The sequence below is a fragment of the Mesoplodon mirus genome (assembly GCF_964341445.2).
Source record: "Mesoplodon mirus genome assembly, chromosome: 5".
In the NCBI taxonomy this organism is placed as follows: Eukaryota; Metazoa; Chordata; class Mammalia; order Artiodactyla; family Ziphiidae; genus Mesoplodon; species Mesoplodon mirus.
This window is the reverse complement of record NC_138980.1, coordinates 67,762,197-67,777,019: the sequence shown is the minus strand read 5'-3', so window position 1 is coordinate 67,777,019 and position 14,823 is coordinate 67,762,197. Positions and strand designations below refer to the sequence as shown.

The window sequence follows — 14,823 nt, the reverse complement described above, 5'->3', positions numbered from 1 at the left end:
TAACCACTGTACCATGTCCCCTGCATTGGCAGGTGGATTCTTAACCACTGTGCCACCAGGGAAGTCCTACCCAAAGATTTTTTTTTCCAGTCATTTTTGAGTGGGCTTAGGGTTTGTATATAGTTTTAGAAGTATCATAGGTAATTCTGATACACATTCCTCCATGAGAACACTTCTTTGTTACTTCTTCCCCGCCACCCTCAGTGGAAAAAAAGAATATTCTGCTGTGACAAATAAAGACATAGCAGAACCCTAAACAGATCTTTCCAGGTTTTATGGAAAAGATTTTTTTTCCTTAGCACAGAAGCAAAGGAGGAAGGTATAACATTGTTTCTAAATGGTTTAGTTCAAGATTCTTTAAGCCTTTTCTAGTGATGTCATCTTACCAAGTATGCTATAACTTACCCTTTATTTATTATAAATCCAGATAGAAGAGGAGTTATGGGAAGAAGAATTTATTGAACGCTGTTTCCAGGAAATGCTGGAAGAAGAAGAGGAACATGAGTGGTTTATTCCAGCTCGAGATCTCCCACAAACTATGGACCAAATCCAAGACCAATTTAATGACCTTGTTATCAGTGATGGCTCTTCCCTGGAAGATCTTGTGGTAAAGAGTTATTTTTTCATCTTTTTAAAACCTAGCTCAGCTCATCTCTCCCATAAGTGGAAAAGCTAGCAACCATCTATTTAAGAAGAGTTCTACATCTCTTCCCCTTCAGAAATTCTGCTGCTTCTTACTATGGAAGCAGAGGCCTCCTGGTCTCACTTATGATACGGAGTGACTTCTGGCAACACTCTGGAACTAGCCTGAGACTACTAACAGACTTCTTGCCACTGCTTTTAGTTATGATAACTATGTTGCCCTAGGAAATGTCTTAAAGCATTAATTCAAAAGGGAGTACACAGGATGTTCATGTGACTTGCCTATACAAAAGTAGCTTGATGGAGAGGTTTTGCTCTTTAATTGTCTTAAATATTTGGTGAAATTACAAATTTTTTCTGAAAGATAAAATTTGAGATTTTTTTTCCTGACCCAGGATTTTCATTGAGTTACCCTGACTCCATTTGGAACTGTGATAAGGACTTTTACAAGCTCTTGGCAGAAAAGGAACACAAATCTTTTTACATTTTTAGTTATTCTCAGTGTCTCATTGCTGATGGCTTATTTGTAGTGAAAAGTTTTTTCAGGAATTTTGATAACTAAGCATCAGTACTAGAGTAAAACCTAATGATTCCTTTGCTAAAATTAAGATAAAATAATTTAAAGTCAGAATGTTAAACTTTCTTTCCATATGGACAATCTGTCTAGTTGCTTCTACAAGATGGTTCTCTGGAACTTACCCCTAGACTCTGAAGTAATTTTTGCAGTTGTCTTCTGTTCACTGTGCAGTGATTTCCTAACCTGGCTGTATGTCATAATTACCTATGAAGCATTACAAAAGTTTTCTCAGCAACATCCCAGACCTGCAGAATCAATCATCTAGGCATGCTAATTTTTAAAAAGCACTCCCAGAGGATACCGCCAGCCTGCCCTATCAGGCATTTGGAAACCATTTTTCTAAAGGGCTGTATAGAGAACACTGAAATTTACTTGTGGTATAGCTTTTGTGGCAGTAATGACAGTAACCCAGTTGAGCAGATACATGATCTGAATAGTCTGTTGAGATATGCTTGCTTACGGCTACATTAGGCACTCCACAAATAATCCTAGTTGCTCTGAGGAGGGAAGCCCTTTGCTGGGCATAATCTGTAACTTTAACTGGACCCAGTATCTTTCCATTGTCTAGAAACTGGTTTGTTTGACTCAGTCTATTTGAGGTTAATTCCTTCTCATTCTTTTGTAGCTGCCAAAAGATTGGACATTCAAGAACACTGTTTTTAAATTTAAACCTCAGACTTCTAAAGTTTAGATATATTTCCCTTGAGAGAAGGGAATGGTTGTATATAAATTATGAAACTTAAATTATTGCTCCAACATGTTGTTTAATATGCTTTGGTCTTGAAGTAAGTGATATTGGGGGCTCAGATTCAATCTAAAATCCTGCCAGCATGCCTACATTTCAGGCCCTGGAATCCGTCCTGGTTTCTTTTTGTCTTGATAACTTGCATTCAGAGATGTGGTAGAGGAAAATTTCCAGCTATTCCCTATATGCTGACACATCTGCTTAGGAAAGTAAAGATTTAGAAATACAAAATAATGGTGGTACAAGTCTCTCAGGCTCTTAGAGGCTTTGGCCCAGTCTTCCCCTAACTGATGCAAAAATGAAGTCCCAAAGAGTGACTTATCCAGGCCTATATAAGAAGTTAGTTAGCAGAGCTGGGATTCCAACTTAGGTCTTCTGACTCCCCACGCAGTTTTCTTTTCCTCTTATATACCATGCTACCTGTGGGAATTAGAATACAGCAGTTGTAGAAAGACAACTCCATATTTTCAAGGAGCATCATAAAGTAAAATTAATCCATAAACCATTCCCCAATCACTTTTATCATCATTTCAACACTTGTTTAGTATTTTTGCATAGTATGAAACTGTTTAAATAGTAAGTCAAGTATCACAGTTAAATGAACAGAATTCCGTGTTCTGAGACATTCCTTTAATTGATGTGAAGTTAGTGAGTTTCTGATTATACTTAAGCAAATTTAATTTCAATTTCTACTTTCTCTTTAGAAAGTTGATAAAATTTGGTATAATATACGTAGCTTACCTCTGGTTCCTCCTTTCCCTGCTGTGGATTTTTTTTTTTTTTTTTTTTGACTTAAGTTTGACCTTACAATCTGAATTCTTGCCTTTGTCTTATATTTTTGGAAGATGTTTTTGCATGTGGATCTGGGTTGACTGCTTCTGAGTATCTGAAGCTTATCTGTTAATGAACTTGCTTTTCTATGTACTTATTTTCCAGGTCAAGAGCAATCTGAATCCAAATGCAAAGGAGTTTGTTCCTGGGGTGAAGTACTAAAATATTTGAGTAGACGGGGCCCTCTTTTGGTGGATGTAGCACAATTTCCACACTGTGAAGGCAGTATTAGAAGACTTAATTGTAAAAGCTCTCTCTTGTCACTGTGTTACACTTATGCATTGCCAAAGTTTTGTTAGTCTTGCATGCTTAATAAAAGTGCTGGGACTGTTATTAAGTAAAAAGCTGTCAAACATTTACTGAAAATAGAATTGGCCCCATGGCTTGATGTGAAGACAGCGAGGAAAGAAGCACCAGTCAAGTTGTGTCAAAGCACCAAATTAAATGACCTCTAAATCTTAGTGAATTGTCCTTTTTGAGACTAAACTGGTCCCTTAGGGTTAACTAATGCTTGTTAATGTCTAAACTTTTTTTAAATGAGTAAATTTAAGTTCTAGTAGTTAAGTTAATTTCTCAGTTCAGACTTAAATTTACATTTGTCCCCATCAGAAAGAATCTTCTTTTTCTGATGAAGGCTTGTTAGTTAATTTGAAATAATTTTTTATAAACAAGTATGTCTTAGGTTCACTACCTTGTAACCTTAGTAACCAAAGTCCTAGCTTTTATGGTATGTTATCATGTAAGAAATATTGAATTCCCCTAATGCTACATCTGAGAAAGTATGTGATTTGAGAATTGCATCCTCTTCTAAGGAGTCATTGCATCAAAGCTATACCTGTGTAAAGTCTAACATTTGACCAACCCATAATCAATTGAACAAAGAAATTGTAACCTGTGATTTGAGTGGTGCTTTTCCTTGCTTTGTTAACCATCACTACAATAGTCTGCAGCACAACTTTTCTTTTAACAAAGCTAGAACAGTTTTGGCTTCTTAAACTTCTTATTTGGGTAGGTTAAGCTGCCATACGTGTTCAGTGTGAATAGTGTTTAAGTTGAAAATATTGTAAAAAAATTATATTTTTTCAAAAATATTTAAAAAAATAAATAATAGTAGAACTGAGCAGATGGTTGTGTTTATTGGTGCTGGAATACAGACTCTCCAGTGGTGATACTTCCTTCAGCGTGGGCTCAGTCCCTCAGGACAACCCTGCTGGCAAGATTTGCTGAGAGAGCAGGCTTTATTATTAGATTCCATAGTGTCGAGTATGTTGTTATATAAGTGTCCAAAATACAGCAGTAAAATAAATCCCATAGCCCCTTGCGTAGCCCACCTTGATCACCTCAGGCTGCAGTGTCAAGACAATTATATATATCCATGTTAAGAAACTTTCTGGCTGACCAGTATAACGGTAACCTTACTGTAGTATAACCTTCATTGAGTTTTGCCCTTCACAAACCATTGCTGCTCTGATTGGACTGGTTTGCTCTTTTGATTCACCTGGACCTTCCCCTTTTTCACCCTCACAAGCTAATTAATAATAGGTTTGTGGCTAATATTTATTTGGGATAGGCTGTCAACCAACTAGCAATTTCCTGGTTCCACATACAATTCTGCCCCACGGCCCTACTCAGTCATTGATAATGTCCTCTGTGTTTTTCTTGAGCTTGGAGGGCTCAAGATTAAGAAGACCATCTAGTCAGTTCTGGGTCACATTCTTCCTAGGATCCTTTGGTGTGCGTACCTGTGCCTGGTGTTTTTTTAGTAGCTACCTTACTAAGCTAATAAACAGGTGGGTTTTTTAAGACACTAAAGCAGACGATCCTGCTTGGCTCTCATTCTTTTTGGAGCCATAATACCACCAGTCCCCTCTGTTCTCTCACAGCTCAGTACCACAAGTGGCACAGCAGGCTGCCAAGTATATGAGGGTTACAGATCACTTCTCTGAGCCTAGACGGGGGCAAATGAGTTCATTTCCACATACTGCCAAATTATCATCATGCAGCATAATTAGAGGTTATAAATTTGAATTAGAGAGGCATTGTAACCTAATGATTAAGAGCAAAGACCAGCCTATCTCAGGATTGTGTGATTAGTTAATACACATCAAGTACTTAAGACAATCCCTGGTACATAGAAATTTCTATTTAAGTGACTTATTACAATTAAGGAGTCATCTAAGCTAAGCTCTCACTTTGTTGGAACTTGTCTGAGGCAGTGTGCACATTAAAACTACTTTGATTTTTTTTAAGGGCTTGAAACACATTATTACCGCATCTGGGCCTATGTGGCATAGTTTTAGGGTAGCTGAAGTCACTCTGTTTCGTAGGGGTTTTATTTTATTACAACTATTTAAACAAGGCACCTTATGTGAGAGGATTTTTCCTATTCTTGTGCTATGTCAGTTATTTCTCAACCTTTTCTATGTCATAAAGTGTGATTTATCATACTGGAGTGTTAAGGATGAGGCTGCCTGTAGCTAGAGTTTATGTCTCATTGGCTCCAGTTGACCCAGTATCAGCCCAGATAACCAAAGGCCAAAGGGATCAATACTTCAGTATACTTGTAACCTCCTACAAGGTTACTGGCCCACACCTGTTGGGAAGTTCCACTGTCACTATAAAATGGCTAAGGAGTTCCACATATGTATATTGACTTTTTACCCAATATGCCTTCTGATTGAAAACATTCAAATAGGTCACAGAAATGGAAACTGAGTACTTTGTTTTCTCTTTGGTTAAAGCATAAGAATGTTGTGATTTTTCAACCCTCCCACAAAAGCCATAGACTAACAGACATCCTACCTTTCCTGGGCACAGTTTTTCAGACCTTGGTGCACACAGACCCAGTTTCTGTATTTTGTGGGGTATCTTCTGGAACTGGAAGCTGGTCTTTTGACCTTGAAGAAAATCCTTTGAAGACTGGGCAGATAGGAATGTATTTCAGAAAGGCAGTTCTTTTTACCGTGCTCATCCCAATGGGAAAGTCATAGCTCTTCAGGCTGGTAGACATCTCACTGTTGGCATGGGCCCCAGCTTTCCACTGTATCAGACCTCGTTCCTCTGGGCTTCCTGGAAGAGGACAGTGGGGTCACTTACCAGAGCCAGCAATCCTCTGCTACCTCCCCTTCCCATAACCTAGTCATAAGGTAGACTTCCGGAGTTGTCTTGATTCTCAGTTCTCTGGTCCTGAAAAGTTGAATCTGTGATCTCTCAGCTCTTAACTTGGCTAGAGCTCTAGGGAACCCTAAGGGATACTGGTTATACGTAATTAGTATTTATTGTGTATCTACAGTGTGCCATGGTCTGTGCTAAGTGCTTTTATTATCTAATTTCTTTGAAACATTGGTGGGAGGTGTATAGGCACTATTACAAAAATTTTATGATCAAGAAGGCAGGCAGATGGTTAAGTAATTGTCGGCCTACATCTCGAGTATGGGGCTGGTGTCTGCTGGGCCAGTGGGGACCAAATAATGCTCAGACTGCTGTGAGGGCAGGAAGTTATATTTTGAAACACTGTAATCAGTATTAATATTCAATATTATGATTCCATATTTGGAAAATAAACTCTTGTTTTTATAATACAAACTTCAGAAAGTCAAGCTAAGTAAAATCTTTGTTGGTGGTAGGGATACGCAAGAGAGATTTTTTACAACTAGGGGAAATCTCCTTTAGGAGGTATGGGAGGGATGTGTGAATTCTCTGAGGTTTTCACAAGAGGGCTGGGGTTGACCAAAGACTGTGAGACAGTGTAAATCTAGTGCAAAGATTTCCACGCGTTGGCAGCCCAGGCTGAAAAGCCCCATGAGTAGAGAAACCAAAGGTGTCCCAAAGTCTCAGAGGAGAGGGCACTGAGGGAGGGCTGGCGTCCTTAGAGAAGACCACTTGGAGGAGGTACTGTTTGAGCTGGGCCTGACTGCACAAAGAGCACAGGTGGGCAGGGTGGAGGGAGAAGAGCTGCAGCTGTGGCACAGGACTGAGGTGACTGATGGCCCCACTCCTCACCACTGCCGGGACACAAGAGCCAGCCCGACACTCCCTCCCCTCCCCTCCACATCCCTACCTGTGTTGCCTTCTCCAGTGCTTCTCCAAGTCCTAATCTTCTTGGCCCCACCCAGAATCATCCAGGAAGCCCTCCAGATGACTCCAGCCGAGGCTCATTCACCTTATTGCTCTAAATTGCTTTAAACCCAGTTTTACTTTCTATCTTGTTGACTTAACGTTTTTTTACCCTTAAGTGTCTAACTCAGGGCCGTGCTTGCTCCAGTAGCACTTGCTGAACTAAACCTAACTGCCCCTCTAAGGTTGGTATGTGGGTAGGTAAAGAGTAAGAGCAAATGCAAAGTGGTCTATCAGCAAAATGTACCCATCCTACAGAATAAAGCTCTGCAATTCCATTGTTGAGGACAAGGTTCTGAGCCAGCCAGACCTGGGCTTGAGACCAGGTTGTGTGACCTTAGGCAAGTGATTTAACCACTCTGAGCTTCAGATTCCTCATCATGCACATTGAAGGACTGTTGAAGATTATGTAGCATAATACATATATTGATCATTGGCAGGGATGGTTGCTGATGGGCAGTTGGGTTGAAGGATAGAGATGTGAGGAACTCAGGCACTCTGAGGCTGTTAACATCTGGGTAGCTTAATCCAGCTGCCCAAATCACAAACCCCTCTACAGATACCCACCCAGATGCCCTCCATCTCTGTGGATTCCCTAGGCATTGAGGTTGCCACTTCCCTGTCTCATGTCCGCAGGATGAGCTTCTCCAGGTCCCACCTCAGCTTCCTCTGGTGGGCAAGGGGGGTACCATGGTCAGGTCTCACCCATCCATCTAAGTGATAGCTGCTACCAAAAGCTCCCTCATCTGATGCTATCTAAAATCCCTGAAAGTGCCAGGGAGTCCTGGCCCTTCCCTGCCCAAACTCTAACCCACCAGCTGTGCATAGCCAGCCGCTGATTCCTGTGCTCTGAATAGACACTTGTGCCTTCAGAGAGGGGAAAACAAGTGGGGACAGCTATGTTTAGGCTGTTAAGTCGCAGAAGATGGAGAGCTATCATCCTCCATCTGTCATCTCTGTGGACTGATGCAATCCAGCCCCTGTCTCTACGGAGCTTTCCTTGATCTTACAGTTCCCCTGAAACTCTCTAGCAGAGGCAGTGTGGTGGAGTGACTGGAACACAGGCCTTGGACTAGCTGCATCAGATGGACTTGTTTAAATCCCAAATTTGCAGTGTTTTAAATCAGCAAGTGTTGTGACCTTCGGTGAGTCACCTAACCTCTGATTCTTTTTTCTCATATAAAATGGTGTTGATAGCCTCTGCCTCACAGGATAGTTTTTGAGGATGAAATGAGACATTTAGCTCCATGCCTGACCCATAAATGTTTGGTAAATGCTAACTATTCTTATTACTAGTTAGAGCACCTGGTGACATTTAGTTTTTATATATTTACTGGGCACATAAACATGGGTCAGGAGGATTCTCAGGGACCCCACAAAGTATCCTCCATGATCCCCGTAAAAAGCCCTGATACCAAAGAGAAACGTTAGGGGCTCTTCTAGTACCCAACATGACAAGTCACTGGCATATTTGGAGTGAGTTTTGCCAACATACTGATGCTACATTTCCATCTGTCCTACTCTAAGAAAGCGAAAGCAAAAGCAACCCTCAACCCAGTGGCAACAAAGAAATGGAAAAGAAACAATTTACAGGGCCCGGGAATGACTCTCGTAGCCACATCATCTTCAAGACTAAGAGGGAAGCCTGTGCCTCTATCAGGCTGGTGGTCTCTCCCTCCCGCCCATCTGTTCTGCTTCTCCCTGCAGGGCCTGAGGCATTGCATCTGACCTGGCCACAGCTCCGGCTCAGGAGACATCTGCTGGACTGCCTCTGAGTCCAACCTAGTTCTCTGTTCCCTTCCCAGGGCTGACCCATACCTGGCACTGTGTTGTCCAGTATGAAAGCGAGGCACCCACCCACAAACATCTCTGTAGTCAGCAGCACAGTCAGAATCTGGTCCACTTCAGGAATGCCTGTGGAATAGGCCAAAGGCTAATGGGTGTCACGGCCCCATCTGGAGAACAGAGCTCAGAGACTTTCTCCCCACTGGTGCAGCCTGCTGACTTCCTTGAGCAGGCACAGAGATGGAACAGTACAAAACCTTCACTTTCAAGATTATACACCTCTGCCTCTCCCATCCTTGGATTCAAATCCCAGTTTTGCTGGTTGCTACTTGTCTTGCAACAAATCATTTAACCCCTCTGAACCTCACTTTTCTCACCTGTCACATGAAGATGGTAATAGTATCTGTTTCATGGAGCCGTTGTGAAAATTAAATGAGCATATGTAAAGCTCATACCTGTCCACAGAAAGTGTCTTAGTAAAGCACAGCTGTTAATTAGCCTCTCAGCTGCTAACATCCAGAGATGGGCAGGATTTGTGGCTCTGGCTGTGTGGAGCCTTTGAGGGAAGAGGCTATGCTCAGAGTCGAGGCCCACCACACCTCCCCCACCCTGAGACAGGTAAGACAGGTGGAGGCACCTGTGTTGATGGCATTCGGGTTGGAGTCCAGGTAATTGGGCAGCGTGAGCCCGAAGAACATGGAAAATCCAAGCACGAAGAGGTTGCGGGAAGAGTTCATGTCCACGAACTGCAGGTTAGACAGCCCCACAGCTGTAATCATGCCTGAGAGAACAAAAGAACCGCTGGAGGCTCCTCGCAGGCTGGGTGGGCTCCACCACACGGCAACCACGCCCCAAAAGCACGCACAACACTCACCAAAAAGGGTGCAGAACATCCCCCCTAGGATGGGGTCAGGGAGAGAGGCGAAGAGGGCCGTGAATTTGCCAATGGTGCCCAGGACCAGCATGATACCCGCACCATACTGCACCACACGCCGGCTACCCACCTGCCAGGGAGCCAAGGGGTGGGGCTAGACCCAGGGGGTGAAGTTGGGCGGGGTTAGTTGCGGGAGGGGAAGGGCGCGGTGGGTGGGCGGGGCCTGTTATAAGAGCAAGGTACATATGGGTCAGAGCATGATGCAGGGGAGGCCTGTCAAAGGCAGGGTGGGGCTAGGCCAAAGTAGGGACAGGTTTGGGGTGGGGCCTGCAGCACATGGAATGGGGGCACAGCTTTTTGCTGCTCTGGCTAGTCGCGGCACCTTGGTAATCCCCAGGACACCAATGTTGGGGCTGGACGAGGTGGACCCATTGCCCGTGCCCAGCAGCCCTGCGATAACGCAGCAGATGCCTTCGGTGAAGATACCCCTGTAAGAAAAGGGCAAGTGGGTGCCTTGGTCCATGCTCTAGCCTGGCTTGTGTCTTCCCATTGCCCTGGCCAGAGTCTCTAGGGCTGTGTCTGTGTGAGCTGCAACTATCTGTCCATAGTACTCCCCACTCCAGGCCAGAGGTGGGTCTGGGAGCCAGGAGCCCAGGTCTGAATGCTAGTCCCACTGCCCTGGCACTTAATCCTTAGGTAATTCTGGGCTTCAATTTCCTCATCTGTAAGATGGGGATATTAAGAGTACCTGTCTAACAGAGCCATTAGTGGATTGCATAAGAGAACGCACATCAAGAGCTAGACACATGGGGACTTCCCTGGTAGTCCAGCAGTGAAGACTCCGCGCTCCCAATGCAGGGGGCCCCGGTTCCATCCCTGGTCAGAGAACTAGATCTCACATGCTTCAACTAAGAGCCCATGTGCTGCAACTAAAAAGATACCATGTGCCACAACTAAGACCCAGTGCAGCCAAATAAATAAATAAATAAATAAAGAGAGAAAGAGCTAGACACATGGAAGGCTGTCAGTGACTGTAGCTTTCCCTTAGACTTCGTTGTCTCCTCAGCTGTTTGCACCACAGAGTGAGTGATGAGAGCATCTCCATTTCATAAGTAAGGAGAACCCGTCCTGGAGAGTTAGTGACTTGCCCAACTCCTTGTCCCCCACCTCTGGGATTCAATTCTGTCTGTACGTTTGCTTCCTGAGTGACCCTTGAGGGGATGAGATACCAGGGAAGGCAGATGAGCATACCTGTTGATAGCGTGCACTGGAGGGGGTGGTGCGCCAGCCAGGCGGGCACAAGCATAGTAATCTCCGATGGACTCAATGATGCCTGCTAATGTGGCACTAAACATTCCCAGCACAGCAGCCGCAGTCACTGTGGGAAGCCCCCACTGACCTGTATCAACAGGGAGATGGGAGGTTGGATGCAATGAGTGTTCCTAGGTGGGTCAGGGAGCGGACTAGGCAGTACTTGGGTGGAGCAGGGGAAGGGGTAAAGAGATCTCAAGCTGGGGTGGGAGCTATACAGTTGTGGGAGCTTATTTGGGGTCACTTAGAGTCATAAAGCTGGAGTGAGACTTGGAGTACACCACCACTCTGCCTGGCACACTATAAATGTGCAGCTAATACTTGTTATGTCATCAGCTGGACTGGGGTCACCAGGGGCCTCACTGATGGGCTCAGTTGGAGGCAGAGGGGCCCAGATGGGGTTGCTTACAGGGGTAGGGGATGCGGATCCAGGGAGCAATAGCCACGATGTCCCCTCGGGCATCTGTTCGTGCCTGGAAGCCATAGGCTGTGGGATCTGAGGGCAGCACGTCCGTCAGGGTCAGTATATAGCAGAGCAGCCACACGGTCATGATGGCTAGCACGATCTGAAGTGGGGGAGGGGGGGTGAGGCTTGCACTGAGGGCCCAGGAGGTCTTGGTCCAGGCTAACCAGCTCCTACCTAAGCCCTAGCCCCAGCCCGAGCCTGTGCCCCAGCCCCAGCTCAGACCCCAGCCCCTATCCCTGGCTAGGACCTCAACTCTGCCTCTAGCTCCCCTGCTGCCCCTGCCCTTGGCCCTGGATATAGGTCCAGCCCCTGCCCTAGTGCCAGCCCGAACCGCCTGTCAGCTCCTCACGGGAAACATCTTGAAGATCTGGATGCGGAAGAGAGTGAGGCCCTTTCCCCAGCAGTAGACGGGCAGCAAGAAGGTGAGATTTCGCAGGTACTGGGAGAAGAGGACAATCAGAAGAATGGAGCTGGGGACAGAAGCACAAAGAGAAAACGGCTGGTAGGCCGGGCTGGGGGCAAGAGCCAAGGCTAAGGGGGCAGGACACGAAGGGGTTGAGGGACTGGGGCTGAGCAAGGATCAGGCCTGGTGCCCACTCACCAAGCCGAGATACCCCAGTGGGAGCCAGCTCGGTCACCAGCAGCTTGGAAGACAGAGAGACCAATGAGGGAGACAGTGGGGGTGACTGTAAGAGGCCCGATGTAACTAAGCAGGGCCCCAGGCAGCCCCATCAGCCCAATCACCACCTCCACCATACTGGACACCATGATTGCACCCTGGACCTGGAAAAGCAAAGATCAGCTATAAGTCACTATGTAGAAGCCATGACCTCTATGTTAAAAAAAAGTTCCTGGACCACGTCCTCATATCCCCCAATTCAGCAGTGGCCTTCCCTCCCATCTAGTCCCACCCTCAAGTCCAGGTCTCTTCTACCCCACGTGCAAACCCACCTCTCGTATCCGTGGGTGCCAAATATGAGAGGTATTCAGGGGCAGACTCCAGTTACCATAGATCTCCTCTGGGGGCGTAGACAGGAACACACACACACACACACACACACACACACGCACAGGGAACAAAGACAGAGAGAAAGTAAAGATGCTGCCCTGAAGGCACCTTGGGGTATGGACATGGAACAGTCGCCCAGACCTCCAGGCTCCTGGGGCTCCCCTCTCCAGTGCAGCCCCCAGAAATGTGCCCACCTTCTGGAGGGCATTTCCATCTCTCCAGGGCCAGGATGGCTTTGGCTGGGACCAGAAATGCAAAGGCGCTGGCCTGGAACAGCGGCAGCCTGGAAAGAGAGGCACAGAGCAGCAGGGACAGGTTGGGAGGTGGGGAGGCAGGAACAAAGAGACAGGGGAGATGGGGAGGGAGGGGCACAGAGCGAGGCACAGGGAGAATCACACACAGGGACAGAGACACAGAGGAACAAGGGCAAGGGCAGAACAGAGGTAAGTCACTGAGGCCCCAGGCAGGACTCTGTAACATTTTGGGGGCCTAAGAAAGAAAACAAATGGAGCCCCTGGCTCACAACCTGCTCCCTTTCCTTCTCAGCACCAGCTCCGGCACTGTGAGGGGCCACGTGCATGGAAGTGGACAGCTCAGCTCCTGCATGCAAGCTCCACTCACAACCTTCCTTCATCTTCCCACCATACAAATGACCATCCTTAGGCCACCCAGGCCTAGGACTGTGCACGCGGGGGCAGGGGGCCCCCAGGAGGACGGACCACTGAAGAGGCCCACACAAGCCCTGGCAGCAGGGGAGTGAGTGGTCCCAATTACCCAGAGTATGGCTTAATGGAGGAGACCCCAGCTAGGGCACGTTCCCTTTCCTTGAGGAACACCTGGGGTCCAGGGTGGGACCCCAGCTGCCTGGTTCTAAGGCTGGCCTGGAAGCAGAAGCAGCAGGTGGGGGCAGATAGCAGTTTTTCTTGTCCCACAAGAGTCCTCTGAGACTGCTCCTGCTGTGTGGATCACTGCGTGTGTGTCTACGTGGGGTGGGGTAGGGGTGGGAGTGGGGCAGCTCACCGGATGCCCAGTGTGGTCTGGATGAGGGTGGTGATGCCCACACAGGTGAAGATGGTACCAATGAGCTGGCTGACCATGTACTGGTCACGGCCCACACACAGCGCCTCAGCCAGGAGGAAGGGCACAGCGATGGTGCCACTGAAGCAGGTCAGGTAATGCTAGGGGTGTGGGGAGAGCGCATGAGGCAGGGCCCACAGAGCTCACAGGGAGGCAGGGGAACCCTCACAGTCCTCACGCCTGCCTCAGTGGGCCTGAGCCCGTGCCACCCCTGCCAGTGTGCCCACCCAGGACTGATAACTCCCATAAGGCATCCCCACAGAGCGACTGCTCACCTCTCTGGGGGTTACTAATCTGTCCCCAAGTTATTCCTGCAGCTTCTGTGGAGTGGGCCCCCTTCCCTGTCACCGGCACTCCGCCTGGCAGGTGATACCTTGTCCCTTTCAGGCCCCATCAAGCCTCTTCCCCACCCCTGCTTGGTGACAGTCACTGCTTCCGACTTTAGGTTTCTCTTCCTGTTACCCAAGATGACCTCTTTGGCCAGGGAGGGGGCTGGGGAGCAGGCAGGGCGGGGGTGGGAAGGCCCTGGGGAGACGCCCACCTGGAAGCCCAGCAGGATGCACAGGTACCAGGGCGGCACATCCTCGATCTTGTACAACATGTCAGACTTGGGCTCTGTGCACAGGGCCGTCGGGGGGTCCTTCGTGGAGGTCCCTGCTGAGCCCAGGGACTCATGCTGGGGGCAGCAGAGAGAAGTAACTCAGCGTGGAGTGATGGGAACCAGAAAAGTCCATTCTGCTTCAGAATCAATTAGGTAGCCCGAGTGGCCTGTCAGCTCCTCAGAATGGGATCCCCACCCTCCCTCAGTGCTCATGCACCCAGCTACCCCTTGGCCTGGCTACACCTGGCTCCCAGCTCACGTTGCTTTGTGCAGGGATGAGTCCGCTGTACTGGCTCCTGGAGCCCTCAGAACCTGGGCCTTCTAGCCAAGGGAACGGGCCCATATGTCAGAAGGCCAGGGGTACCAGGAGAGGAGGCCAAGAGGGCTGGAGACTGTGACAGGCCCTCTTGGACGTACTCTGGTCCCCCCTCTGTTCCTTAGAGGTCCTTGGGGTGTCACTAATGGGGCGGTAGGCTGGGCCCCCGCCGGCCCCCAAGCTGGGGTGAGCCAGTCCCAAAGCAGAAGTCTCCTTCACCCCACTGCCACCCACCCCTCCCCCAACTGCCACATTCCGCCTGGGACAGTCACTCTTGATCCAGTTCATCAGAACCTTTGTCTCTGCCCTCCCAGGGAGCAAGGACTGCTCAGGCTCCCAGCCCCACCCTGCCTCCACCCGCTCCCCTCATTCCCCAGCACCTGTGTCTGGCCCTCAGGGTCCTCCTGGGCCCTCATCTTTGGGGCACAGGTGTGAGCAGTTCCTGAGGAGAAGAAGGGACGGCTTATACGAAG

At 47.7% G+C, this 14,823-nt stretch overlaps 2 protein-coding genes across 3 annotated transcripts in view; one reads left to right on the top strand and one right to left on the bottom strand.

Annotated features, from left to right (window-relative positions):
* The window catches only part of PAIP2 (poly(A) binding protein interacting protein 2), a 22,136-nt gene extending 18,221 nt beyond the window's left edge, over nucleotides 1-3,915 (top strand). Inside the window, exons 3-4 of the mRNA XM_082623624.1 lie at nucleotides 428-607; nucleotides 2,901-3,915. Coding sequence (XP_082479750.1) covers nucleotides 428-607; nucleotides 2,901-2,957 — 237 coding nt within the window. The 3' untranslated portion in view covers nucleotides 2,958-3,915. The remainder of the gene's footprint in view (nucleotides 1-427; nucleotides 608-2,900) is intronic.
* SLC23A1 (solute carrier family 23 member 1) lies at nucleotides 1,964-14,823 on the bottom strand. Of its 2 annotated transcripts, XM_082623610.1 has the most exons (15): nucleotides 14,731-14,823; nucleotides 13,975-14,109; nucleotides 13,377-13,534; nucleotides 12,551-12,639; nucleotides 12,299-12,366; nucleotides 11,949-12,130; nucleotides 11,697-11,817; nucleotides 11,291-11,447; nucleotides 10,822-10,969; nucleotides 9,953-10,058; nucleotides 9,571-9,700; nucleotides 9,334-9,477; nucleotides 8,730-8,825; nucleotides 5,598-5,864; nucleotides 1,964-2,384 (listed from the first exon to the last, which is right to left on the bottom strand). In XM_082623610.1, exons 1-14 carry the CDS (start codon nucleotides 14,764-14,766, stop codon nucleotides 5,617-5,619), a joined length of 1,818 nt encoding a protein of 605 aa, XP_082479736.1. In that variant the 5' UTR covers nucleotides 14,767-14,823; the 3' UTR covers nucleotides 1,964-2,384; nucleotides 5,598-5,616. The 2 variants fall into 2 exon arrangements, with proteins under 2 accessions (XP_082479736.1, XP_082479737.1); XM_082623611.1 differs by lacking the exons at nucleotides 12,299-12,366; nucleotides 12,551-12,639; nucleotides 13,377-13,534.

Excerpts from the sequence above, each read along its gene's own strand:
- SLC23A1 (XM_082623610.1), bottom strand. The coding sequence starts at position 14,766 with ATGAGGGCCCAGGAGGACCCTGAGGGCCAGACACAG. Across the intron at positions 11,818-11,948 it reads CACTGGGGTATCTCGGCTTG|CTCCATTCTTCTGATTGTCC; the intron begins GTGAGTGGGCAC and ends TTCTGTCCCCAG. Across the intron at positions 11,448-11,696 it reads AGATCTTCAAGATGTTTCCC|ATCGTGCTAGCCATCATGAC; the intron begins GTGAGGAGCTGA and ends CCCCCACTTCAG.